This window comes from Callorhinchus milii, unplaced genomic scaffold (genome assembly GCF_018977255.1).
Source record: "Callorhinchus milii isolate IMCB2004 unplaced genomic scaffold, IMCB_Cmil_1.0 Scaffold2, whole genome shotgun sequence".
Classification (NCBI taxonomy): domain Eukaryota; kingdom Metazoa; phylum Chordata; class Chondrichthyes; order Chimaeriformes; family Callorhinchidae; genus Callorhinchus; species Callorhinchus milii.
This window is the reverse complement of record NW_024704743.1, coordinates 2,114,146-2,141,346: the sequence shown is the minus strand read 5'-3', so window position 1 is coordinate 2,141,346 and position 27,201 is coordinate 2,114,146. Positions and strand designations below refer to the sequence as shown.

Sequence of the window (27,201 nt, the reverse complement as noted above, 5' to 3'; positions counted from 1 at the left end):
TCTGTGTGTGTGTGTGTGTGTGTGTGTTGGGGGCCCGAGTTCCCTCGGCTTCTTTGTTTGTTTGTGTTTGTTTGTGTTGGTTTATTTTATCTTTATATATATATTTTTTTTTGGGGGGGGAGAGAAAAAAAGGGTTTTTGTTCCTCTCGTCGTCACCGTCGTGTGTGTCTGTGTGTGACTGTGGGGGTGGGGGTGACTGTGTCTGTGGGGGTGAGGGGGTGACTGTGTGACTGTCTGTGTGTGACTGTGGGGGTGACTGTGTGTGACTGTGTCTGTGTGTGACTGTGGGGGTGGGGGTGACTGTGTCTGTGGGGGTGAGGGGGTGACTGTGTGACTGTGGGGTGGGGGTGACTGTGTCTGTGGGGGTGAGGGGGTGACTGTGTGACTGTCTGTGTGTGGAGACCGTCAAGTCGTGTCGTGAAGCGAGTTGAAGAAGAAAGAGGTCTCCCTCCTCCTTCCTTCCTTTCCTCCTCCTCCCCCCCTCCCCCTCCCTGTCTCCCCCCTCCCCCTCCCTGTCTCCCCCCCCCCGCATCCCCCATGGGCTGGAGTCGGCATCGCGTTATCCTGGCGCTGTTCCTGCTGTTCCTGCAACCGGGTCGAGCTGTGAGGGACCCGGTGCTGTACTGTGGCGGTGAGTGATAAGGATTATTTGTGCGTGTGTGTGTGGGTGGGGGGGGGGTTCGTGTTTGTGTAATGGGTGGGTGGGGGGGAAGGGGGATAGAGGGAGGAAGAGAGAGTGGAGGGGGGGGTGGGGGGCTATTGTATGTGATTGTGATGGGATATGGAGGAGGGGGGGGGGAGTGTGTGTGTGTTGTGGGATATGGGGGAGGGAGGGAGTGGGGGGGGGGGAGAAGAGGGAATGTGTTGATCTGTTATTGGTTGGTTTGTTGCCACTGAGTTAAAGTGACCTGACAATGGGGAGAAAGGCAGGAGGCTGGACCCGAGGGTTTTGTGTGGGGGTGGGGGGTGGTAGTGGTGGGGAGGAGGGGGTCGCATGGGGGGTGGTGGGGGGGGTGGGGGGTGGAAATGCAAGGGTGAGACATTTCTGGAATTTTTTTTTAAAAAAAAAATCCTTCCTGTGCAGCAGGTTGTCCCTTTCTCTCGCACGTGTGTGGCCCAAAATTTGCTGTCTCTCTCTAGATTTTAATTTCCATTTACAAAATGGGGGGGCGGGACGGGCGGGCGGGGGGTGTGAGGGGAGAATTTATATTGTAGTTGAAGTGCAATGAATGCGCTGCTGCTTGGTTTCAATAAGCAGGCGCAGTCAGAGCGTTTACAGTCCAACTTGTGTATTTTGCCTGAGTGTTCGAGGGGAGGGGGCTGGTCTAAACCAAGCCGACGTTGGCCATTTGAATAAGTTCTCGTCAGTTGATCTTTTTCACCCCCCCCCACCCCCGAGCCGCAATATCTTTTGCACTGACTGTCAGAGAAGATTCCGCCCAGGAAAATATGCAGTCAATCCACACTTGACGCTATACTCAAAGGTGCGTTGAGGGGGCTCTATCAAATGCAAGGGTTGTTATTCTATTGCAATGTAGAGCAGCAGCATTTATTTTGCTCAGCCGGGTGCCTTGACACATGTGGAAAACCATCACCGTGCTTAAGAGTATCCAAACCAAGCTGAGGTTTCCATGCGTCCCACCCACACATAGAAATCCCAGAGATAGATTGTTGGAATCGATTCTCCCTAGATGGACGCATCCGGCTTACCTGATTCTGGAAAGTATTAGGCGCAGGTTGGGAAGAACCAAGGTTTGGGGACATCATAGTGTGCGTTGGGGTACTGTTGGAGTCTCACCAGCATAAATTGATATTGATGTCCGGCAAGCATTTCCACAGCTTGTCCATCAAGGACCACTCTACCCATTAGGGTTTTGGCTTAACCTGCAGGATTAACAGGAGCTGAGTGGGATGACTCCCTCCCCCCAATGACTGGTCTGCTCTTCCAGGTTATGCTGATGAGCGAGGTTAGGTTGGCTGTGCTGTCATCAGCAGTGAGTGTCCTGGAATACTGCGGACCTGCCTGGCTCAGGAATCGGACTAGAGACCATGCATGTCCCCTTGGAGCCAGTTCAGAGCCATGGAGATCCTGCTTTGCTCCAAGGAGACCCTGCTTAATAGATGTGAGGTTACATTTAGCATCATTCCTCGGGACAGACACACCACAGTGTCTGAAAACATGACATGTAACTTTTTATTTGTATTGTCCCCTTCTGATTTTATGCCCTTTTGAATCCTCCACCCTTCTGAGGTTATTGTCCAAATTATTTATGCTGCATATTTGAAACTGCCATATCTGTATTGTTCTGTAGACATGGCAATAAGATCAAATCCAAAATTCTACGTGGAAGTATTTTTCTAGAGCGATTTTCTCACCCCTGAATGACTTGCTGGGTAGGCCATTATTTCAGTGGGTATTGAAAATCGACCACACAGTGTGGGTCTCGAGTCGCATGTAAACCAGACCAGGTAAAGGTTTTGTTTAATAGGTCTGAGGTCAAAATCTTGAAAGATTTTCTTTCTTGAAAGTCGGTAGGATTTTTTAAATTGAAATTGCGCAACTGCAGATTCAAATCCATGATCTTTCCGTTGCTGGTTCAGTAGCGTTACCATGAAGGCTACCATCCCCCACTGGCTTTTTTCAGCATTGCCCATTTTTTGAGATGTTTTAAAAAAAATCCTTTAACTGTACCACTTTGTGACCTGAACGCTTCTGCTGTGGCGCTTGGTGCGTAAATTCAGACCGTATGTAAGTAATGGAGCACACTTTTTAAAAAAAAAGTCATTCTGTCAGCACTTCCAGTTACTGCTGGAGTTGTCAGACTCTGCCCCTGTGAAGCGCTCTGGGGCGCTGTGTAAATGCAAGTTGTTGTTGCTGCTGCTGCCTTCAATTTCTGCATGCTGCTCAAGCGTGGAATCTGGCAACCACTCCTGAGAATATTTCCGGTGGTTGCTGCGGCGCTTAGGTGTCGGGAGGCTATGTGTGGAAGTCGGACGGTCATAACCGAAAATGTACTGCAATGCACAGTGCACAAGAGCAAGAATTTTACATTTGTATAACCTCTTTATACCCGCACTTTTCTGAATTGTGAGGCCCGACTGTGATGTGCTCCTGACCTGACTTGCAGGGTTTTTGTGTTTGCCTTCAGTTGATGTATTAAGGCATATTGTAATGGTTACTCAATGCACTGCAGATAATATTTTGTCAATCATTTCCCATAGACGGGTGAGAATTTTCTGATCTTAGTTGGACTTTTGTGGGAAGGTACCAGATGATACAAGGTCATTTCTCGAGAAAAAGGAATGTTGGTTGGCGAGTTACTTCGTTTCTTGCAAATCATACACATGGTCTTAGGTGGGCGCATTACTGCAATTTTGCATTAAACTTTAAAGGCAGAGCAGGTTGACAATCTACCCCTTATATTTTTGTCGTTTCAAGTGGTGATTCTCCCACTAGCATTGCGATTACGTTCCGTGAAACACTGCAGATGTGTAGAACTCTGCTTGCTTCAGTACCAGATAAGCAGCTGGTCACACTTTTGATGCTTCGATCTCAAGTCTTCTTGAAATCGATTCGTGATCGATCAATTGGAATTGAGTATGCATCCTATGTCCTCACGTGCAGATTTCCCAGCAAATATCACTGGACAAGGATCGGGAGCAGGAACTGCTGTCTGGCTGTGGGTTTTTTTTTCTCTCTCTCTCATTCTATGACCTAAGACAATGAGGTTATACTGCTGTCAGGACCACTCTATCTGAGATCAACAAACTTCCTGTGAACCCATTGAATGACCCCACTGAGTCATCAGGTCAACGTTCAATTTATAGAAATATCTGTTATTGGTGCACAATGGATAATTGGCACATATGCATTATGCACGCAAGTTTTTTTTTCTCTCCTTGAATGTAATGTAATAATACAATAATTGTTTTGTCAAATGACTAACTTGTGATTATCCTCCTGCTGGGTGGGGGTTGGGGGGAGAAGAGAAGGTAAATGGGGTCTCCTTGGAGCTGAGTTGGCCCCAAAGTGACAAGTTTGGCAATGGACTGTCAGCATCGCGCCTGCTGTTGTACTCTGAGTAGTCCAGTTCTTGAGCCAGGCAGGTCCGCAGTATTCCAGGGCACTGCTGATGACAACTCAGCCAACCGGGCTCATTGACAGGAGCTGGAAGGGCAGACCAGTCACTATGGGCAAGGACTCATTCCAAGCAGTTCCTATTGAGCCAGCAAGCCAAAGGCTTGATGGTGGTCCTAGGTGAACAAGCAATGGAAAGCTTGCCAGACTATGGCATTATGGCAAGCTATGCAGTTTTAGCTGGTTAGATTCCAACACACACTGGGGAACTCAGGCCTTGGCTCTTGTAATCTGCACCTAATGCTCTCTAGAATTAGGTAAGCCGGAAGTGTGTCTAAGGAGAGAGTGTGCATTCCGTTCCAATAAATATCTCTCGATATCGATTTCCACTTGGGACTCTGTTTGCTTTGGATACTCATAAGCAAGTTGATGAGTTTCCGCGTGTCAGACATCCGGCTGACCCAAAAAATGTACGTTGTTCAGTTTCGTCTGCAAGATACAGGCAATTCACTTTACAGTGTATCCTGTGTAGCACTTGGTGACGTCTCGAAGACGTGATAAGGCACTATGTCAAAGGCAAGGCTTATTAATATTTTCTCAGTTACCAGCCAAGTTTTTTGTTGAATTTTTTAAAAAAATTTGCTGCTGGAATTGTTAATGGAGGGAAGGCAGCAGATGTGGCAATGTTCGGCAAGCACTGCGGTTAAGTTTTAACTAATATTTCTGAGAATTGATTGCAAAGAAAGATGTCCTTCACTATAATTTGTGGCTGTCTTAATTGAGAGATCTAATATACATGGCATTTCAGACCACAAGTTCTTTAGAGTTATCCCAGAGAGGATCGATTTCAAGATCCTCACCCTTGTAATCAAGTCCCGCACTCCTCTGCACACTCTGACCTCCTCTCTCCTCAAAACAGTGCCCGTTGCCTTCATTCCTCCGGGTCTGGCCTCCTCCCGAGTCCTCCGCTCCACCCTCGGTGGCTGTGCCTTCAGCCACTGCGCCCCGAGGCTCTGGAACTGCCTTCCTCACTCCCTTCGTCTCGCTCCCTCCCTTCCCATTTTCAGGTCTCTGCTGAAGACCTTTCTTTTCAATCGCGCCTTTGGTCACCTCCCCCCACCTCCAGGCTCGGCCCTGGGATCCGTTACTGTGAAGCACTCTGAGACGCCGTCCGGCGTGGAGGGCGCTATATAAATCCAAGTTGTTGTTTCCAGCACTGCAGTCTCGAATGCAAGGATGCTACATCATTGTATTTCTCAAATGTCTCCAGTTCTTGAATCCGGTTGTATTTTGTTTTTACCCACAAAATATACAGTCCATTCATTACAATATATTCTGAGAAGCGTTTTGAGACGTCTCAGCGACTTGATAACACTGTGTCAAATGCAAGTATTATTATTTATAGGTTGCGTTTTCAAAGCCAAGATTTTTCACATGATCAGTAAATACCTGTTTTTCCTCTTTCTTCCCCCAAGGTAGCAACTCGTATAGGGGTACAATTCCACAGATATCCTTTACGTCCATCACTTAGATGTTCTTTATATTTGGGTAGCGATGATTAGCGGACATTTTGATTAGGACAATGAAAAATGTCATTTAAATTAAGAAATGGGAATTATTTCAATCTAGTGTTTAAAAATAAAAACAGCTTTGGGTGTTTGAATGGATGTATAATCTGGAGGCTTCTCTTCGCAGTATATACAGCTGCTCAATTCCAGCAAAGGTCACTGGATAGTCATCAGAAGTCGGAAGCTTGGCTTCCTCTTTACCTTTCAATAGCCTGAAAATAAAGCCTGTCTGAAGCTGGATAATTCAGTATAGGCTACAAGCATTTTTAGTTTTTGCTCAGTCATAAGCTGCTTTAACCTGATGCATCAAATGTATTTTTTTAAACCAATGGTGCCCAAAGTTGATCTGTTATTATACGATCTGCCTTGGAAATCCTCTATATATTTCATCACGTACTGTTTTTCTTCCTTCCTCCACCATGCAGTAAAGCTATTATCAAAACACATCTCTCACTTAACTTATTAATGTCATTCGTTTATCAAAATAAAATTTTCTGATTTCTTTCAATACTTTAGCCAGCAGCAGCTAAGTTGAAGTTGTGCAGGATTTTTAAAATTGTGTATGTTTTCCCTCATCCGTGCAATACTATGCTGGTATATTGGGAATACAAGGATATTGCATTGGGCGGGAGGGGGGGGTTCCTTGTTTGACCTGCCGGAAGCTTAAGTTGAACAGAACCCCAAATAAATCTTCCTATTACCTTTTTACTGTTAGTTTGTTTGTTTAGGAACCTTGTCTACATATGTTTTTTTTGTGGGGATTTTATATTTTTGTTTTCCTTTCTGCCCTTGATCTTTCTTGTTTGGAGAGGGAGACGGGAAAGGAAGGACATTAGAACATATGAAATGCCAGACGAAAAAAGACTAACGTCCATCTAGTTCTTCTTGCAGTTTCCTGGCAGTTGCATGTACATATGTCCTGAACTACCTATTCACTGTTACAGGAATAGATGTTGAGTTCCTAACGGGTTATATGGGCCACTTTTTCCAGCTCATTCTGTAAATGGATATTCTGTAAAGTATTCATTTAGGGGCAAGCCTTTATCTGGTGCACGTATTTCAATGTTTTGCCCACGAAATATACAGTCGGTTCACTTTAAATTATATTCTGTGAAGTGCTTTGAAATGTATCAATGATGTGATAAGGTACTGTCTCAAATGCAAGAAAATATTATTTTATTTGAATAATAATATTATTAAAGTTTGAATAAAATGTATCTAGATTGAAGCACAAGGAGGGAATTTTCTTTGTTAGGTACCAGCTTTTGGAAGAGAAGTTAAAACTAAAGTCTGCTTATTCTAGTCGTAAAGCCATGTAAAATTATACAAATTTTTAAAAGTGATTCTTTGCTTGACAGACCTTGGAATTTATAGCATTGAACCCAAAGGAAACAATTCTTGCATCAGCAGTAGAAAATCTTCTTTATAAAGGCTGAGTAAAACTTGCAGATTCCTCTTCTAGTTCTGTTCTTTTGGATCTTTTCCTCAGTGCTTTCAATGAACTATTCAACTATTGCACCATACAACCAGAGTCAACACTAAACAAATGTGCGTGGGAACCAATAAACATTGAACATTTGTTAAAATGGGAAAGGGAAAACAAGTGAAACCACTCCTCATACAAACCACCTCTTTGTGCATAACTCGTTATTTAATTCATAGAAATATCCTAGAAAAACCCCCTGCAATGTTAAAGCTGGTTCGCTGCAGCCACCACACTTAATGTATTAACTGTACACCCTGTTTGTTTTATGACTGACTGCCCTTTTCGCAGCTTATATACATCTGAGGTCTACTGCAAATAGACCATATCTGTTCCATGTATTCCAATGTGACCTACTCTAATTCTAGATAACTTGTAAAGAAAGAAGTAAATTAAATTCAACATTTAGCTGTGTTTAGATGGAGCACCACAGGAGTACTGATATTTGCACAACTTAAGGGCATGGGCTGCAATTGCATAACTTGTGGACATGACTGCATAGCACAAGAGTGAAGTTTCCAATGTTTTAATAGAATCCACAAGTATCACTGGATAGTGAGCTGCTGATCTAGGTGTGTAAAGTTCTGAGTTTGAATCCCTACAGCCTTCACTCATTCAGTGTTTAAAATCAGTATGCCTAAATATACAGGAGGGAGAAGGAAGTTTAATAAATAGGGTCTCTCGAGGGTTAAACTAGTTTCAGGTATACCAGGAAGATCTGCAATAGTCCGAGACATTGTTGACCTCAATGAGATTTACGTTCTTGTGTCCTCAACTCTGTGAGCCAAAGCCCTAACCAGCAGAGCAGTCCCAGCTAGACAAATATAAAACTTGACATTTCTTCATATTTATATGACTTGGCTCAGTGAGAGCACTCTTGCCTCCCAAGTCAGAAGGTTATAGGTTAAATCCCATGCCATTGGTTGGCCCTCACTCATCTAAGATGAAACTATAATGCAGTGCTGGGGGATGGGGGTTGGTTGTCACATTGTCAGAGTTGCCGTCCTTCAATTGAGACATTAAGCCAGGGTCCCGTCTGCTTGTTCAGGTGGATGTTAAAAATCCCATGAAGGGAGTTTCCCCTCAATTCCCCTCTTCCTCCCCCTCCCCCCATCCTCATTGGTCATTCACTTCATGGTTATTTGTTGGATATTACTGTGTGCAATTGTGCTGCTGCATTTGACGGCAAATATACAGTCATTCCTAGTAATGCCTGTAAAGTTGTCCTTCTGACGTGATAAGGCACTATACCAAATGCAAGAATTGTTACTAATAAAATCTCAAATCATTGTCAAATAACCGGTTATGTAGTACTGCTATATTGCTTGATTTTGACTTTGCTTTAATCCTAAATTGGTAGTGATAATTTTAAACCGTGTATGCAATGGGCCATAGTGGGTGTTGTTTATCGCATAGTTACATCCTGAAGTTTTTGCATTTTTATTTTGTGCATTTAATCATTTAAGCCTTTTTAATGGTATTATCAGCAGCTTTTTCAAACAAATTCAGACCACTTTCTAAGAAGAATGTTATTGCTTTGTCTTTACTGCTTTAATCGTTTTAAAAAGTTGAATTTTTTTCATTTGAACTTCTATTTTCATTTAAGTTTGCAGGGGATTAGTAGATGAAATAGAATGGGCAATTAAGAAAGTGGATCCAAAAAAGACAATCCAAGTGGGATCTTACCGAATCGGGCCGGACGGCTCTCAAAAAACAAATGAGGTATGTATACAGTTTCATTATGCACAGTTTATAGCCACTTAACCAAACAGCAGTGGTCCACAAATTCAGTAACCTTAATCATAAGGGGTAATAGACTATAAATTGTATACATCCTTTGGGAACAGAAGTCATCTTTTTTGCAATTTCTTAAATGGACGACAGATATTTGAGCAAGGATTCTTTGCATTCGCTGTAATCTTTGTGAAATACCAGAAAGTGTAGCTACTGCCTCACAGCCAAGGCCAGCAATTTCCTCACTTGGCCTGCGTGTTTGGGGACCTCTAACAGAGGTCGCTGGATAATTAACAGGCGTAGCAATCCTGGCAGATATTATCCTCAACATGGGATGCACAGGCCCATTGTAGTGCCCCAGCGGAGGGCAGGTAGCTGAGCACAGACCGACCGGGTCATTCAATTTGGAAATTTATTGATCATGTGTCTGTGTTGTGTTGTGAGTTTAGTAGAATAGTATCGTATGTGGACGATGTTAATTTTGAAATTATTTAGGATCACTGCTGCTTGACCCCCTTTTCGATTATCAAAATATCTGTTTTGCCGAAGTACGTAAAGGTTGGAGTTTGGATAAAGTTTAGTGGATTGATGCGCTATATCAGTGTCTTTATTTAACATCAATCGAATTTTAAACGTGTTCCATTCTCCGTCGAACCCGTTCCAAACCGATCATGTAAACTTAAAAGAGGCTCAACTTTCCAGTTGTGTAGTTTTGGCTGTTGTGTAGAAGCATCAGTTGTAACATTCCTGAGCGTTCACTTTATTGCCCTCAGTTCTTAGAAGGTTGCACTTATGTAATCTAATGTTTGTGAGGTTTTTGAACAGAGATTCATGTCTGTGCACAATTGGGTACAGCTCGCAAGTTATTTTTTTTTACCAATCTTGAGTCTTTTAGCATGCTTGTCAAAGATTAATACACTTGTTCAGATTTTATTAAAAAATTTCTTGCATTATTGATTTGGTGGAATGTTTTATATGAAAATTGAGATTTGTATTTATTATATAAATAAGTTGCTAATCATTACATATTAATTATTAGCAGCAGGAGGTATCTTAATGGAAACTGTAGCTACTGTGATTTACAATTGAGATTGATGATTTGTAGACAGAATATTCTTTTTCATTGAAATGCCCAGCAATGTCTTAAACCCCCTACTGTTCTGAAATTTGTGGGTCCTGTGGAGTCTAATCAACTTGCCTTTATAACCCTGCGTAGTTTTTTAAAAAAAAAAATGAATTCCAGTTCTCGTCTGGCCTTTCAACTATGGAAGTAAACTCACTGATCCTGGCGTAAAACAAACTCTCTGGCATGATATTGCATTTAAATCTACATTGGTGATTAATTTCACCAGATTCTTACTTCATTTGGAATTGTCTAACTAAACACTAGGGTCAACTTGAGGTTTAACAAACTTGGAAAAATTGAGCTGGTCACTGACAGTCAGTTATAAAGGTCTCAGGTTGAATATAAAAGTAGAATGTCTTGTTTCAATGCAGATGAAATTCAGAACCCCTTTGGAATCAACTTTTGCGTATTCTGGAGGGAATGTCTCAAAATGAGTAATGCAACAACAACAACAAGATTCCATTTATAGAGCGCCTTTCACGTCGGGAGGACATCCCAAGGCGCTGTACAGTTGGGTCAGGACCCGAGCAGGGGGGAAATGGTCAGGGTGAGGGGAGGGAAGGGAGGGAGCGAGGAGGGGGGAGAGAGTCGAGAGGGGAGCTGAAGGCTGAAGGTCAAAGAGTAAGGTCTTGAGACCGGCCTTGAAGGAGGAAAGGGAGGAAGCGGCGAAGGCACTGGGGGATGGAGTTCTAGAGCCTCGGGGCTGAGAGGCTGAAGGCCCGGTCACCGATGTTAGGGCGGGGGATGTGGAGCAGACCGGAGACAGAGGAACGGAGGGTATTTGCTTAATTGTTACTTCCTAGAATTCAGTGTATTGCTGTTTTTTTTTAAAAAAATAAACGCTGGAAGCCTGAAATATAAACAAAAAGACTGATTAGATTCTATTGTCGGTCATACACCTATAATAATAATCCTTGCATTTGATATAGCGCTTTTCACATCTTCTCGACGTCTCAAAGCGCTTCACAGAATAGGCTGTAAAGTGAATTGACCGTATATTTGTGGGCGAAACGCAGCAGCCAATTGCGCACACAGTGTCCCACAAACAGTCGTGGATTGAAAATTACCAATTTATTATTGTTTTTGTTTTTTGGAGGGATTATTATTAGGCTCTGTGTGGAGTAAGGAAACTTGAAACAATTGCATGCCTTTGTTTCTTTGAGGGACTGCTAATTGACTTTTAGTATTGGACCCAGCTGACAAAAAAATCAAAATACAAGGACCTAAGAAAATATTTTATTTTGGTCAGCCGGGTGTCTGACACATGCAGAAACCCATCACCGTGCTTAAGAGTATCCAAATCAGACTGAAACTTCCATGAATCCCACCTTATACTTGGAAATTCCAGCGATGTTTATTGGAATGGAATATATCACCTCTGTGGGCCAGTCTTTAGTTATTGACTGTACTTAGTTATGAGCTGGTCTTGTTGACTTAAGCTACCTTCAGTAATAATGCTTCACAAGATATAGTTTTCACCCTAAAGCTATAATTTCTCTGCCTTTAGACTCTGTAGGCACAGAAACAGACATATGTATAATATTTAGACAGGACATGAACGCATCTTATCAGCACCTGAGGAGTGCTGATAAGATGGGCATTTTTGGGCAGCACCGTACTTTGGATGAGACATTAAATTGAGCCCTGAGATGAGATGTTTGGATCTTCTATCAAATGCATTGATTATTGTGAGGATAGAACATCAACGTCTAGTTTCATGTCTCTACAGCTTCTCAACTTGGTGATTTGTACCAGAGGAACACCATTGGAATGATGAAAAATTATGTAATAACGGTAACATAAAAGCCTGTTAGTTTGTCCTCCCATCTGGCATGACCCTTCCCCTGCTTGTCAGCATGGTAAACTGCCTTTCTGCCTATAACTCTAACAGCAAGAGAGTCGAGGAGCACGTTTGAGAATTGGACTTCCTCCAGCCTTCTCTGTATTCTGAAGCTAATCTTCTTCCAACGAGAATAGACTAGTTTTACATTGCAGAATTCCTGGGCCAGCTCTGCCTCCCAGTAGTACTTCCTAACACAATCTCGCTGTTCAGCTTTAGAAGAGGCTGCTGAGCCGCTCCTTAGGAGGGAGAGGAGTAGAGAACATAGTGTGATAGAGGGGAATTGGAACAAGGAAGAGAAGACAGCAATAACGAGGAGAGCCGATTTACTCATTCCCAGGTTCAAACAACTGCTAATAGACCCGACAGGTGCATACACTACAATTCCTAGGTAGCATTCTAACAAGAGTCTCGTTTGAACAGCCGATAAAATTGCAAAAAGATAATACTTGCAGTGGCTGCTTGTTAATGTAGGCCGACGTTTTTTTTAAGCAGGTGCTTTAAAAAGTTCAGCCTAGAATTTACACATTATCGTCTATTGTTCTGAAGTTTTATTTAGAATGAGTAGGAAGTGATCAAGAGGATATTTCTGTTTTTCTGCCAGATGGTCACTTGAAAATTGTTACTACCATTACTTGTGTATAAAATACCTTTTGTCGCTTCTGCTAGTGGTTTGAAACTAGTTGCCAAGAGGGCAGCATGAAGTCATTTGCCCTCAAATTTGTCTCCTCTTCCCTGTGGGGAGACACCTGGCCTTGTTGAGCATTGCCACATTCCTGAGATCAAGAACTCTGTGGGTGTGAACCTGTATCTCAGCACTCTGTGGCTCCAATATGCTGTGCTTCATGTCACCTTTTTGAGCAATCAAATATGTTGTTGTATTTTTTACTATGTTTTAAGCTGAATTGTGTTATTCACTGTGTGGCTTGATTTCCTGTACCGCTCTCCACCTGGTGAAAGCTCAGACCTGTGCTTGTCAGACATCGAAAGACGAGCTAGCCTTTAGGGGTAAGTTGGCCCCAAAGTGATGTGCCTAGGAATGGAAGATTGGTTGGAGTCTATCTTCTTTGGTGGTCTAGATTGTCCGATACCTGAAGTCAACAGAGGACTGTAACGTCCTGTAGCTCAGTGGTTAGAGCACTCGTGGAGTCCTGTAGCTCAGTACTTAGAGCACTCGTCTCACAAGCGAGAGACCTAGGTTTGATTCCCGGCAGGATGAAATGTTGGGCAAGTTTCCTTACTCCACACGCCTTTGTTTACCGAGCAGTAAGTAGGAACCTGGATGTTAGTTGATTAGTGGATCACTTTTCCAGGGGCAATAATTCTTTCAAAAATAAATAAATTGATGCTGCAGCAGTCAGCAGAGTGCCACAGAGTCAGCCGAGCTTGTGGTAGAGTTTGGAAGGCAGCATTCAGTTTCTGGTCGCCTACAAGCCAAACCCCTAATTGGTAGGATGGTCCTGGCTGGGCAAGCAATAGGAAGCTTACCAGTACTCTGTAGTGGTAAGCTGCACAGTTGTAGCTATTTAAACTCCAGCAGCACTCCCGCAAGCACACTGTGGGGTTCACAAACTTTGATTTTTGCCAACCTCCATCTCAATTCTCCGATATTACGAAAGCAGGAAGTGCTCTGCGATGCTATCCCGCGTGAAGGATGCTATATAAATGCAAGTTGTTGTTGTACTTCTGGGGAGAGAATATGCATTTCGGATCAGACCAATGGACACTGCGCATGTGGAACTATCGGAAGAATTTGATTGGAGACACTTTAAGAATAGTGTTGGCCAATTATTACACACATGGAAAGCTGACTTTAAAAATAACCTAGCAGGGACTTTATAGTTGATTTTATGCCTATCTTGACTCCTAGTATGGGAATTACAGTGTAGATTACACACGTATTGATCATTCCCTCATTTAAATGTTAGATACATTTTTAAAATAGCTCCATATTGTACATGTAGGCTTCCCTGTGAGTACAGCCAACGTGGGTTGTAAATTGAGTCACATAGAGCAGGGTTCCTCTATGATGTTTAACTGATCTCAGCAGGATTGGGATGAGGAATGATTCATTTGTTAGTGCAATAACCCTTGTTAAGGACATGAATGTTTTCCAATGCAGCACCATCTGCTGGTGCAGCATTTTGGTCGTTCACCAGTTTTTGCTGTTTTTGTAAATGTAGATTGGTTTATTTGATAATTGAATACTCTCATCTGGCTGGCAGCTGCTATCTCATTTAAATTGGCAAACTCCACATTTTAAATTGCATATTTATTTACGTATTAATCATTTATTCCTGTTTTGTTTGAGGTTTTGTTCACACACATTGATGACGACTAGCATTTTATACAACCGAGAGCATATCGCAAAGTACTTTGCCCTTGTAACCTGAGCTGGAGGGGAAAGGGAGAAAGGTCGCCAAAAGCACTAGCAAAGAGATGGTCCATAAGATCGGCTTTGACACAGTGAGGGAGAGGTAAAAAGGAGTGACTGAGATGGAATTCCAAAGACTGGGGCAAAATGGCTCAGCCATGCCATAGTGAGGCGGACCAGACGAGGATGTAAAGCATGCTCTTCTTTCACTATTTCCGCCAATTTTTCCTTTCTTTCACAAAATATTTACTTGTGAATGCTTTTCCTTTGCGTTAAGGCATTACTCTTCCTTTCTCTTCCCCTTTCCAATGAATGCCTCCTCATTGGACTAGTTAGCTCTTGTACAAGTTCTCGATAAAAGTGCCTTAGGGGCTGGCCTGGATTTGGGTCATTTACTGTCCTCTGCAAGGAGTGAAGGAAATCTTGAATGTCTAAATATTTTATGAATTCATAATCTAAATTATTTCTATTTATTCACCTAATATACAGATTAATCTAATTTATGATTGAACATGTGCATTCTTGGCATAAGTTGATTCACAGTAAATGAATCTATTGTGTGGCAAATTAAATGTGAAATCCCCCTCCCCCCCCCCAACCGTTCAGCATTGGTTAATCCCCACAATACGAAAGTTAGAAGAAACAGACCAAAAAAGAAATTGCATTTTAATAGTGCCTGGTCATGATGAAATATTGCAAACCACTTCACAGCTAATTACTGATGAGTGTAGTAACCTTTTTTTAGGCAAATGTGGCAGCCATAGGTGCCAGCAAAGCATGAGACCTCTGTCAATGCTACACAGCCTGAGCTTTGCTGCACTGCAATGGATTGGATTGGAGTGTCAGACTCGACAATGGACTCCATTCTTGATGCAACTCACAACCTTGACTTTTCTTGGGGTAGTTATATTAGTTATAAGGTGTTAGTCTGGCTTATTTGCTAGCACTCTTACCTCTGAATCAAGAGGATTTGGGGCCCAAGCCTCGTGCTGGACTTTCAACTGATGGTCCAATGCAGCAGTGAAGGAGCTGTGGCTGCATTATTTGAGATGCTGTCCATCAGATAAAATGTTAAACTGAGATACTTTCCTGTTCAGGTGAATGGAATATTAAACAATATAATAATCATTGCATTTGGTATAGCGCCTTATCACGTCTTCGACACGTCTCAAAGCGCTTCACAGAATATACTGTAAGGTGAATCGACTATATTTTGTGGTGAAATGCAGCAGCCAATTGTGCACAGCGACGTCTCCACAAACAGTCGTGGATTGAGTGAACAAATTGTCATTAAAGATTACAGTTATAGATTCCTGGCTATTCAAAAAGAGATGGGAGTTTTTCCTATTATTTAACTTGCATTCTGAGATGTCCTCCTAATGTGAAAGGCGCAATATCAAATGCAAGGAATCATTTTAAGATGTGGCCTTTGCTATTTTGTCTAATTTTTTTAATCTAAATGGTCTTGACAGCTCTTTAATAATTTAATAATACAGTAGTAGCGTTCACTAATTAAAGAAATCAAGTATTATCAGATGAGCTCAAACTGAGTTATAATTGAAATGGCAACAAGAATTTACATTTATATAGTGCAGTTTATGTCAGGGGGACGTCTCAAAGTAGTTCACGTAGCTGATTGGGCACCAGGCTTTTGCAGGGGGGAGATGCCAAAGTGTGGTTTAAGCGCTCTGGGATGCTACATAAATGCAAGTTGTTGTTGAAGAACTTCTTTAAAAGTGGGGAGTGAAGGGGTGAATGATGGCCTTGCTCTCAGTTACCTTTCTCTTTCCCAGCCTGCCGGCCTGCACCAGCCAGTCAGCTGTTTAAAAGCGCTTTTGAGATGCCCTCCTGACGTGAAAGGCATTATATAAATGTAAATTGTTGTCATTCCAATTTTACCCGTTTTGGTGCACTTAATAATATTTAATTTCTAACCAGTAACTGCTACTATTATCTGACCCAAACGTCTTTTAAATAGCTGTGTGTACATGTGTTTTTTTTTCATTCAAACCTTCCCCCCCCCTCCTCCACCAACCCCCACACCACCCCGAGTGAAATGAGACTTGCTGAAATACTGTTCCATAGATACTGACTCTCTCTCTCTCTCTCTCTCTCTCTCTGGTGCTTCACAAAAGTGCTCATTCTTCATGTGAGCTTAAGTAGGCCATTTGACCATGTAGGCCGTGCAGTGGAGCATGATTCCAGCCTGACCCATGTCCACGCTGCACTAGTGCTCACTGGATACTGCTGAGGGCAGCAATGCTATTTGATCTTTTCTTTTCTTACCCCCCACCCACCCACCCGCCCCACCACCCCCTTAACCAAGAGACGCCGAGTCCAATTGGTTTCCCATTGTTCCGCGTATGATCTTCGGATCATATATTATGTGATTTTTGGCATGGATTTTAAAGTCATTTACCACTGCACGTTTTTTTTTCCCTTCAAATTAATACAGTGGTGGGCCAGACTAGACAGAGTTACAAGGCCCTACTCCCGTGATCCTTTATGACCAATATTAAAGCTTGCTTGCTGAATAATTGTCGCAAGTATACTCTGTGGAATTTTGCTGTTCACCTTCAGTTAAAAAAATGACTTCAGGGGTTTCATTAAAAGGTGGCTCGAGGGCTGAAGACTGACATTTGACAGTTACTTTGTAAACCATGGACAATATGTTTTTTGATTTGTTTGGACCTCACTGGGCTTGTATTTTCAAAGCCTTGATACGATTTTTTTTTCATGGCGTAAATAGCTTTAATTTACTTTCGCCCGTTTTCACTTTTTGTGTTTCAGTCTTGTTCGAAGGCTTTACAGCAACTGAAATATTGCAGGAATAAAGTTTACATGTGCAAGCGCATCTATCGATATGTTGTGTCACATCGTCTTGCAAAAGTCTGTTCTCGGGTTGATATACTTTATATTTTATTTGAATAATTGCATGCTGAAGACTATTGAAAGTTGTGAAATTCTGTAAATCTCAGCCATTATTCCCATATCCTTGGGAATCAGAACATTTACTTTGAACCAAGAGATTTAGGCTTTAAGATATTACACATTTTAACCACAAAATATGTTGTCCACCCAACAGTGCATTGTATTTTGCTGTATTTCTAGTTCATGAAGTATACAAGTAAGGTTTTTTTTTGGATTAAATGCTAAAATTCAAGTGGTATGACTTGAACCAAAATGTAATTATGGCCTCTTAATTTTGTAAGTATAAAATTCAGATTTAAACTGCGTATTGTTATTCTGTTAACAAACAAAGCTTTAAATCTTACAAAAGGCAGGATCTCTACAGCATTTTCAACTCCTTTTGAAATTGACCTGGAGGTCGAATTTGTAATTCTGACTATTCAATGTGAGTCCGACACAAATGTGAACATTAATTTCAGGAATTTAAATGTGTGTTTTAAATATACAATTCAACTTAAAGATGCAGATAGGATAACTTCAGACTCAATCTTGTTTTTGACTGGCATCCATTTATTTTTGTTAAATCCTTTTTTTATAAAAAAATTGCTTTCCTGTTTTGACTTTCTGGTTTATTCATTTATTTTATCAGCCATCCCTTTAACGCTTTATCTCTTTACAAAAAAAATTCTTCATGAAAATCTACATTTGTTCATGTGAATTGTTTAATAAATGTTGACTGCTTTTTGCTACTCGATTGGGGGAGGTAAATACACTGTATGTTTCAACATAGCAAAAGGCAAGCGTTTCATCATTATCACCTCTGCAGAGCATCAGTCTTATTTTTAGTAAGATAAGAAACTTTTGTCCTAGGCAGACGGGGAAAATTGATTGCGACTCTTCTATCACATTTTAATAATGGAAGACTCTTCATTCGTATTTCAATGGCAGCCCGAAATTGCAGGACAGTATCTCATACATCTGTCTCTCTGGCAGAGAGCAATGCATTTTTTTTACCCCTTCGCTCTCCCCCTTTTCTCACACCAATAAATGATTTTATTGATGTGATAGGATTCTGACTATTGAATAAAGAGTTTTAATTCTCTGCCTTTTTTTCCCCCTAGAGTTGCTTGTTATTATAAAGCAATTGAAGAATTTTGTGTTGACCGCAGCAACTGTTGTATTACTTTGATGTAATTTTAAATGCAAATTATCTGGCTGAATATGCAAAAGTTTTTCTATATTTCACGCTGGCAATGCCAAAAATGCTTTCGGCTCCTCTGTCTCCGTGTATTTCTCCAACGTGTAGTTAAGTTATTCAAACCCGGGAAGGTTGCAGGATTTATTCCTGGCCTGCGCTGTTTTAACTAATCCTAGCCAGAATGGAGGTAGACTCTGCACCTCTCGGTTAAGAAGGGGAAAATTCTCACCTGATCATTTCCCCCCCCCCTCACCCCACCCCCTTTGCTGGCAATGCGCATGTGTGGCTACAGCAAAGGACATCATTAGGCTTAGTAGTGATTCACCTCCTTTCTTCCTTCTTCCCCCATAGTTGAATAGCCTATCGAGCTCACACATGAATAATGGCCACTTGAGCGAGGTATCGGAGGGTGACCGGTGACTATACAACTGTGAATCACTAGTTCAGCAGAGGATGGGACAGAATAAAATTGGGAGAGAAGGGGGGGGGGGGGGGGGGCAGAGGAAAAGCAATGGTTATTGTTCTTTCAAGGGAACCGTTCACCAAAAAAACATCGAACTGCTTCATCCTTCCTGCTAAAAAAAATCATTTGAGTGAATTGTTCGTAAAACATCCGAGCTAGTAACGTAATCAGCAAAACATTTATTTTGCTGGTTTGTAGCCACTGGTGTATTTGCTTTGTGATCAGGTGGCAGTGAAGCAAGGAAAGCCCTTTTGTGTGAATGAACTGCATATGGGAAAACGCATCCATAATGTAATGACTGGGACCGGAAGGGTCCATACTGCGTCTGAAAGGAGACAATGGAGTCTGGCCATATCTACATTGCTGAAATCGAGTTCATCAGCGATGCAGGCCTTTGACTGCGGTTGTCATGAAAACTTCCTACTTTGATCACTGGAGGGTGGAGGGAGGGACAGGGGTAAGCCTGCGGATGTATCTCTGCTGTTTACCCTGTACTTGGCATCAATTGAAACTCTTCCGGAAAAAGCCACGGGGGCAAGAGCATCTTGCACCTTGACCTGTCTAGACAGATGAAACTTTTTTTGTCCAGTTACCAAGGGGAAAGGCTAACGTAACCTCTTGTGCACTTTATGTGGCAATTCACTCTGGGAGTTTAGGGGTTGTCTAGGTTTTATCCTGAATCTGGGGGCAGTGGGGAGGAGACCGGTGACAATCCAACAGCTTTGATTCCAGGAAATTAAACTAAAACTGTAGACTTGAGTGACGTTAGATGTTCTGGGCCTTATTTTTACCCCCTCTGAGCCTTGAGTGAGGATTAAACATCTGCTGGTGAGCAAATGAACGTTGTCTTGATCAGTCATGTGAACAAACCCAGGCTTAAAAGTCCACTGACTTAATTAACTAAATGCATTTATTTCCTGTTTTCACATTTGTTTGTATTAGAAACTTAAACACAAATGGCCAGTGTGATGACTAATGTATTTTTTTAAAAAAATGCCAGGAAGGCGTTTATTTAAAAAAAGAAAGTTACAAGACCTATCAATGGGTATTAATTTGTTTAAAAATACAATTTAACATTGCAGCATTATTGATGAGTGTGCTTTTCTCCAGATTCTGTATGCCAGGTCGGAAACCCATTTATCAGAGATCTTAGAAGATGTTTGTTCAAACCTGGATGACTATTCACTCTATGAGGATCCAGAGACTCAGAAGAAAACGTACATGAGATTTGCTCCCAGGGAGTCTGAAAAAATGAGTTCTGTGGATTTCAATAATTTCAAGTTTGATCCAGAGAACTCAAAATCTCTAAAGTTTGCGGTAAGGCTTTCCAGTGTGTTCAGATAGCTTCACAGCAGAGGGCACCAGAACTTAAGGTCGTGCCATTTTAAAATTCTGTAATACAATCCGTGCCAGTCACATCATTTTAAGTTTGTCAAAGATTAGTAACGGGAGGGGTGGGCAGAGGAGGGAGGGAAAGAGAGCACCATTTTAATTTGTATTTAGCTGGTGGTAATTTTATATCAGTTGAACTTTTTATTCAACCTGATTTGCAAGCACGACAAAAAATAATTCTAGTTATTGATGGGGGAGGAAATAGAAAATGGTAGCAGGTAACAAAACATCTATCAACTTTGGAATGATCGTGATGACTCATTTGCCTGCTTTGCACTCACATATTCCTGTTTTTATTCTTGTCTCACAGTGTGAAACCATAGTGGAAGAGTACGAAGATGAAATAATTTCTCTGTTCACTCATGAGACGGACCAGGTGGCTGACATGCTATGCATCGAGAAATCAGGTATTGCATCTGATGTAACTTTGTTTTGTTTTTTAAAAAAGTGTACTTGTTGCCATGCATTAATGAGGGAGGATAGGACGAAACAAAGAGATGTTGAATGTGATGGAAATGCCTAAAGTCTTCTGCTCGCGAGAGTTTCTTCTGTAGAGCTGCTATTAAATGTATGTTCATTTTAACTAATTATTTTTATTGGACTGCTCAAATTCAGCTCCTAACGAGGCGTTTTTGTGCAAATCAAGTCAGCGGTTGAAGATCACTGCATACATGGATATACTGTACATTTAACTTAAGTGTCTCCCACCATTTCTAACCCCCCCCCATTAGTATTCAGGAAAACTGCCTGCTGAAAATCCCTTTAACTGATACGAAATTCTTCAGGGAATAAGTGGCTAAAATCTCAATTTTCTTTTGATTGGAGTGACTCCTTAATAACTTTAATTTTCTTCAACGGCGGTGCTGATTGTGAAAACAATGCACCAAATATTAAATGGCTATCTGCGCCTTTTATCTTGAGCCCAGTGCTTCATTTACTTGAATGTGTGATTGTGCTTCTGTGACCCAGCGAATGTTGTTCTTGCTGCACCAACCTCGTAGAAGCCATTTCATGAATGTCTCACTTGTGCCAATGTTTAGTTTCAAACTGTGATAGAATCACCTTGGGGATATAACCTACCTTTAAAACTTAAACCGGTTTACAGATGATCCCAATTTACAAATTTTGTGTCTTGGGCAGAATGATTTTGAACATGAAGATCAAGACCAGCTCACTACAATAGACCATAAACACACCTTTTTAAAGGGAAGATATAATTGAAGGCAGAAATGGCAAATGTCGTGATGCAGGATTGATTACTGATTTTTTTTTGTCCCTTTTGGGTTTCCTTTCTGATTTGCACAATGAAGCTAATCTGCCAAGTTAACCAATCAGAAACTCGATAAGAGGTGTTGTTAAGGCTGAGGAGAACAATCATTACTATTTACTTACATTGTTTTACATTCTGCAAAAGTTTCTATTTCCTGGAATAACTCAGCGAATGCTATTTTACATTTTGGATATATATTTAATCTATTACAACCGGTATCTGAAGGTTAGATATATTCTCTTGACATTATTTCTCCAGTGTTGATTATTTCAAATTTATCAAAATCCTGTCTGATCTTGAAGCCCAGGTAAATTGATTTCTCAAGGGTTACTCTTTTAGTTTTACACATCGTAAAGGTTTAAGTATTGATAGTAGCCACCAACGCTTCTGCAACAACTATGCGTCAACTGTTCCATAGTTGAATTGAAACTTTTTTTTAAAGAATCCAATTTTAAAGATGAACTTTACTGTGGAAGAAAGACATCAACCTCACATCACTACTGTCGTAACTTGAATTTTTAAAAAAATATTGCTTGGGCCTTGGATAGACTAAACAATTAAACATACATCAATGGGCTTGTCTATCTGTCACTATCTATTGTGTTCATGCAAAAATTACAGAATATATACAGCGTTTTTTTATATCTAGATTGAAAATTGTAGCTAGGTTTTTGGCATTTGTAGATATGTTAGAGGACAGGTGGAGTTTTTTTAAAAGCATACCAATTGTTTTAATACTACTAACAGATGTTGGTATTCTGGAATAATTATAACAAGATGGTGAATATTTGCCCTGTGTTTTTCATAAATAACCACATTAATTATTTTAATATTCGGTATGTTGAGACTTATCAATTTACCATAATGAAGTTTCTTCTGTTAATATTTTAAGCTTTTGAGAAATCTGATTTTAGATTTGTTTGTGATAATATTTATCTATTATGAAATACACATTGTTTACTGCAGTGTTTTTGGCCAGTACAACCTACCTGTGTCACACACATTCTGACTGCAGAAAATCTACTTCATACCAGTGCAGAGAAATTATCAACCAAATCTCTGGAGATAGCATTTTTGTATATATGGGATCTCAGTTGCTCAACTGACAGAATTTGTGTATGTATGGAATACCTTTCCTTTTTTTTGTGCAAGTGGATGAGCCTTTTTAAATTAATGTGAATGGCAATTTCCCCCGAATGCATTTATATATTTCCACTAATACGGTTGTGCTATTTAAGTGATATACTATGTAAAGGGCACGATATAAATGTACATTGTTGTTTTTGTTAGGTTATCAGAATATGAATACTTTTAGTGAACTGATTCTATCTAAAACTGAATCAATTTTGTTTTCTTTACAGAATTTTGTGAGCCATCCCAAGCAAGTCCTCACACTGATCTATAATACTTCAGACTTGATGCACATAGGGTGGAGGAGGGAGAATTGTGAACAACTATACCAGCAGCTTGTGAATTTATTATGGATGAAAAATGATGTCTGGCATTGATTACCTTTTCTCCCTGACCCATCAAGATGTATTCAGATATTAGCTACGTCTTTTTCATAGAAAATTTGTCATTGGTTCATAATAAAACTTGTCGATTATTAGACCAAGGTATTTTATAACTAGATGTTTCATCTGGATTAAATTACTACTCCTGCTGAAATCAGTGCTCATCTTCTGAAAAATGTCTCAAGTAATAGAGAGTAATTTGACTTGTGTTCCCTTTTCTTCACATGAGGTGCTCATTGGTGAGCATTGTGGGTTTCTTCTCTAACCTGTATGCCCGACTTGCAATTTAAATGAGGTGCTTTTATATCTTTAATAATTGGTGGGTTCTCCTTTGATGTTATTGTCTACTGATTTAATAAAAACAAATTCAAGTGATTTTTACTCAGCAGTTAACGGTTATTGAACTTTTCCACCACACCTTCTCAATCTAGATAGCATCTGTGCGCAATTCGCTGCCGCGTTTCACCACAAAAATATACGGTCAATTCACTTTACAGTATATTCTGAAGCACTTTGAGACGTCTCAACGAAGTGATAAAGCGTTGTATCAAATGCAGGAATTATGTAATTATTTCAGGGTTCTTTTGGAAGCAGCCATGTAAATTACAATTAAGCAAGGTGGTTTTTGATGTAATGTTTCCTAATTAGATTACCTTTTAAATAGTCCTGATGATTATTAATAAACTCAGCAGTGATGATTAATAGGCTTTCCTTCCCTCCCCCAATTTTTTTTCACTTGTTTTCAACCTCAAACCTTTAAACCATTTGCAAATTACTGTTCCATAATCATAATAGTAAATAAGTTGATTAGTAATCCGTGATGGAATGATGTCCTTCCATCTTTGAGGCAAAATATACATTGTCCAGTTTAGTTGCCTCCCTTTATGGTTGGAGTGAGTTTTTTTTTCCCAGATATCCAACTGAGTGGAATTCTTTACAAAGCCGTTTAAATAGCTTTTCATTAAATTTAGTGCAAAATTCCGACTTGGAATTATTTTTAGTGTAGTTTACTCCCAATATCAAAAGTTCACACTCAAAAGTTCAATTTCTGGTGTCCCAATTGCTTTTTTTTAATGTATGTATTTCTTTTTTTAAAAAAAACATTTAAGGGGGAGCTTTCCGTATGTATTATTCAGTGGATTACATGGGGAGACCCCATAAGTGTCAGCAATGCGTGTGATGTTATTCAAAATTGAGGCTTATGAGAGGGTCCTCTCTTTAAGTGAACTGCAGTGTTGATGTTACTCTTAATATTTCTTTACAACTTAGAATCGCTCTCATTGCCCAAATCCTTTTTTTTTCTCTCTCCCCCCCCCCCCCCCTCCCCCCACCACCCCCTCTTGATAAAGCCACAATTTAACCCACAATATATTGACGAGGTTCCCAAATGTCCATCACCAAAAGACTTCGGAAAAGCCACTGAAGTTTCAGGACCGGTGTAACAGTCGGTTTGGCTGCGAATGCAATTGATTGTACCTGAGTGATAAAGTGAGTTCGTGAACACAGGCGTTTTGTTCCGACCTGTGAATTCCCTGCATATTCCTGTCGTTGGATGTATTTCACCGACGACCTGCTGTAGGGCCACATCCAAGAAGTTTAAACTCTTTTTTTATATATAAAACAAAAGTCCCGCGATCTTCATTCTAAATTTTTCTCTCTCTCTCTCTCTCTCTCTCTCTCTCTGTGCGCAAAAGGGATCCTCGATTTCCCTACAGGTACTGACTGCAAAGTGACGCAGGATTGATGACTGGTTTCTGTTCACTGATCATCAATGCGTCTTTAATCGTGACAAGTTTTTTTTTTAAAAATACATACACACATATATATATATATGTTTTAAAAAGTGCGAATTGTATTTGCACAACTCGCCAACGCTTCACTTGCGACTTTTATTGCCTTTGCGCTGTTTTGTAATGATCCAGAAATGGGCTGTGAGATATATGTGTGTATATATATATCTGTAGTGGTTTCTTTAATTATCTAAGATCATTTGAGATTCATGCCTTTGTTTTTTGGAGAGCATGTAATTGTAATATTAAGAAAATTCGGGCAGTATTTGTTGTTCTTAACACTCACCATTCATTACCTGACGGTTGCTCCAGTAATTTAAGGTTTGGGTATGTGTGTAAGTATTTGATTGAGCTGTTTTATGCTTATTTTTTTTTCCCCCGGACATCTCTGAATGCAAAGATCAAATTCACCAGCAGTAACCAGCAACGTCTTGTGACGGGGTCATTTTCCAGCAGAACAATTTTTTTTGTTGCGTTAGATTCCAGACAAATTATCATCACCGGTCTCGCACATAAGGATCACAGCCTTGTTATCTCTGGACACGAGTATCCTAATACATTCTTATTTTATAAATCCACCTTTGCCAGCCTTTGGTGGTGGGGTGTGTTGGGTGGTTAGATTTGAGTTTGTCAGATATGACTTAAAATTATGAATTGCAAACTCCCTCTGATCTCTATCCACATGTTTTGTGTGTGTTTGTGAGACAAAACATTTTGGAATAATTCGAATTTTTTCCCCCAGTGTACACAGCCAAAGCCACTACCCAGTTTGACACTAAGTTAACTACCTGGTTTAAAACTAGTCGCAGCTTCTGTGCTGGTGGCAGGGGGTTTGAAAGGTGGTGCAAAACTGGTGGAATTGGACTTATTTTGCCATCTGCAAGTCGGACAGATAAATAAATGCTCATTTCCTGCCCATCCTATGTGTCTTGGCAGGGGAGCTTAACAAGGTCAGTGACACAGCTGCTCAAGCTTTTATTTTTGGAAAGTGGTGGGGGGGTGGGGGTTGGTTTGTGGGGGGGGGGGGGTGGGGGGGTGGAGAGGGAGGCGGTATTTTTCTTTAGACCAGGCCCTGGGTCTGTAATAGAGGGAAGGTTTTGTTTTTTAAAAAAAAAATTACCTAAATTCAATATCATTGAACCAGGAGGTCTGCCTCAATCAGGACTGCAGCAAAGTGGTTCTCTACAGTCTGACAAAGTTCAGCCTCTGAGCTGCAGCATTAACTTGTATTCTAACAAGATTAAAATATATTTGTCCTGGGGATTAACATACTTAAGTTCCCCCCCCTACTCCCTCCCCACCCCCACTCCCTCCCCACCCCCCCCTCCCCTTCCCCTCAGCCCCCTTTTTTTTTTGGTGGTGATGGCAGGTTGCTTTGATCTGTGTTGCATGGCAAGAACCCGGCTAGGTCCAGGCCAAGCGAGTGCCAAGTGTGAAATCGACCTGATGTCATCCCCTTTCTTCACTTTTTACATCTTTCACCACTTTAATTATATTTCCGCCACAAAAGAGGCCGGCGCTTCATTGCATATTCAAGTCGAGACAAGGAAGCATTAAAAAAAAAGTATGGATGAAATAAAACCGTGGGGGGAAGGGGAAGGGGAAGGGGGGGGGGGGAGGTGGCTTTTGTTGTTCAAGACACAGCCCACTGGAGACACCCAGGAAAAAAAAAAGGAAAATGTACATTTTCCATTCTCCCCCCACTCCCCTCTACCCCTCCCTCCCTCTCCCCCTCCTCTCCCACAACATACCACCCACTCCCCCCCCCTCCCCGCTCCTCTCCCCTCTCCCTAATGCTTCAAAGTGTAAGAGCGACCCACTTTGCCTTTTATCTTGAAAGTGCAAAGCTCCAACCAGTCAATGCAGAGTATTCAAGTCTGACCCATAGAGCTTCCTGTCAAACCATTTTCTACAAAGCGCCATTTGCATGAGCTGATTGTAAAGTCACTGGGAGCAAAAAAAAATAAATCCCTTTTTAGTTGGCCATTGCACTTCTTTTTTTTTGTTGTTGGGGTGGCGGGGGGGGGGTGGATGTGTTTGGGGAAGAGAGAGGTTGGTGGGGCGGGAGGGGGGGGTTTAAAAAAATTGGTCATTAAAAAAATTGTTTGGTAGGAAAGTGTGTCAGCTGGGGAGTGTTGTTGTTGTCGTTGTTGTTTGTTGTTGTTGTTGAGTTTGGGTTTTATTCAGAAGTGAACGGTTTGGTCAGAGAGGAAATGAACTGTTGTTGTTGTTGTTGTTGTTGTTGAGTTTGGGTTTTATTCAGAAGTGAACGGTTTGGTCAGAGAGGAAATGAACTGTTGTTGTTGTTGTTGTTGAGTTGGGGTTTTATTCAGAAGTGAACGGTTTGGTCAGAGAGGAAATGAACTGTTGTTGTTGTTGTTGAGTTGGGGTTTTATTCAGAAGTGAACGGTTTGGTCAGAGAGGAAATGAACTGTTGTTGTTGTTGTTGTTGAGTTTGGGT

General features: G+C 41.0%; 1 protein-coding gene across 2 annotated transcripts; it reads left to right on the top strand.

The window, feature by feature from the left end:
- Positions 1 to 524: 524 nt before the first annotated feature.
- cnpy1 (canopy FGF signaling regulator 1) lies at positions 525 to 23,325 on the top strand. Of its 2 annotated transcripts, NM_001292583.1 has the most exon segments (7): positions 585 to 631; positions 1,950 to 1,968; positions 1,971 to 2,123; positions 8,736 to 8,851; positions 19,885 to 20,091; positions 20,477 to 20,573; positions 22,798 to 23,323. In NM_001292583.1, coding segments are annotated over 6 exon segments (633 nt in total). In that variant the 5' UTR covers positions 585 to 631; positions 1,950 to 1,952; the 3' UTR covers positions 22,842 to 23,323.
- The last annotated feature ends 3,876 nt before the right edge of the window (positions 23,326 to 27,201 follow it).

What these genes read in the sequence shown, in the direction of transcription:
- cnpy1 (XM_042345965.1), top strand. Translation starts at nt 538, where the DNA reads ATGGGCTGGAGTCGGCATCGCGTTATCCTGGCGCTGTTCCTGCTGTTC. An exon ending in GCTCTCAAAAAACAAATGAG is followed by an intron (nt 8,852 to 19,884) that starts GTATGTATACAG and finishes GCTTTTCTCCAG; the next exon opens with ATTCTGTATGCCAGGTCGGA. An exon ending in GCTATGCATCGAGAAATCAG is followed by an intron (nt 20,574 to 22,797) that starts GTATTGCATCTG and finishes TTTTCTTTACAG; the next exon opens with AATTTTGTGAGCCATCCCAA.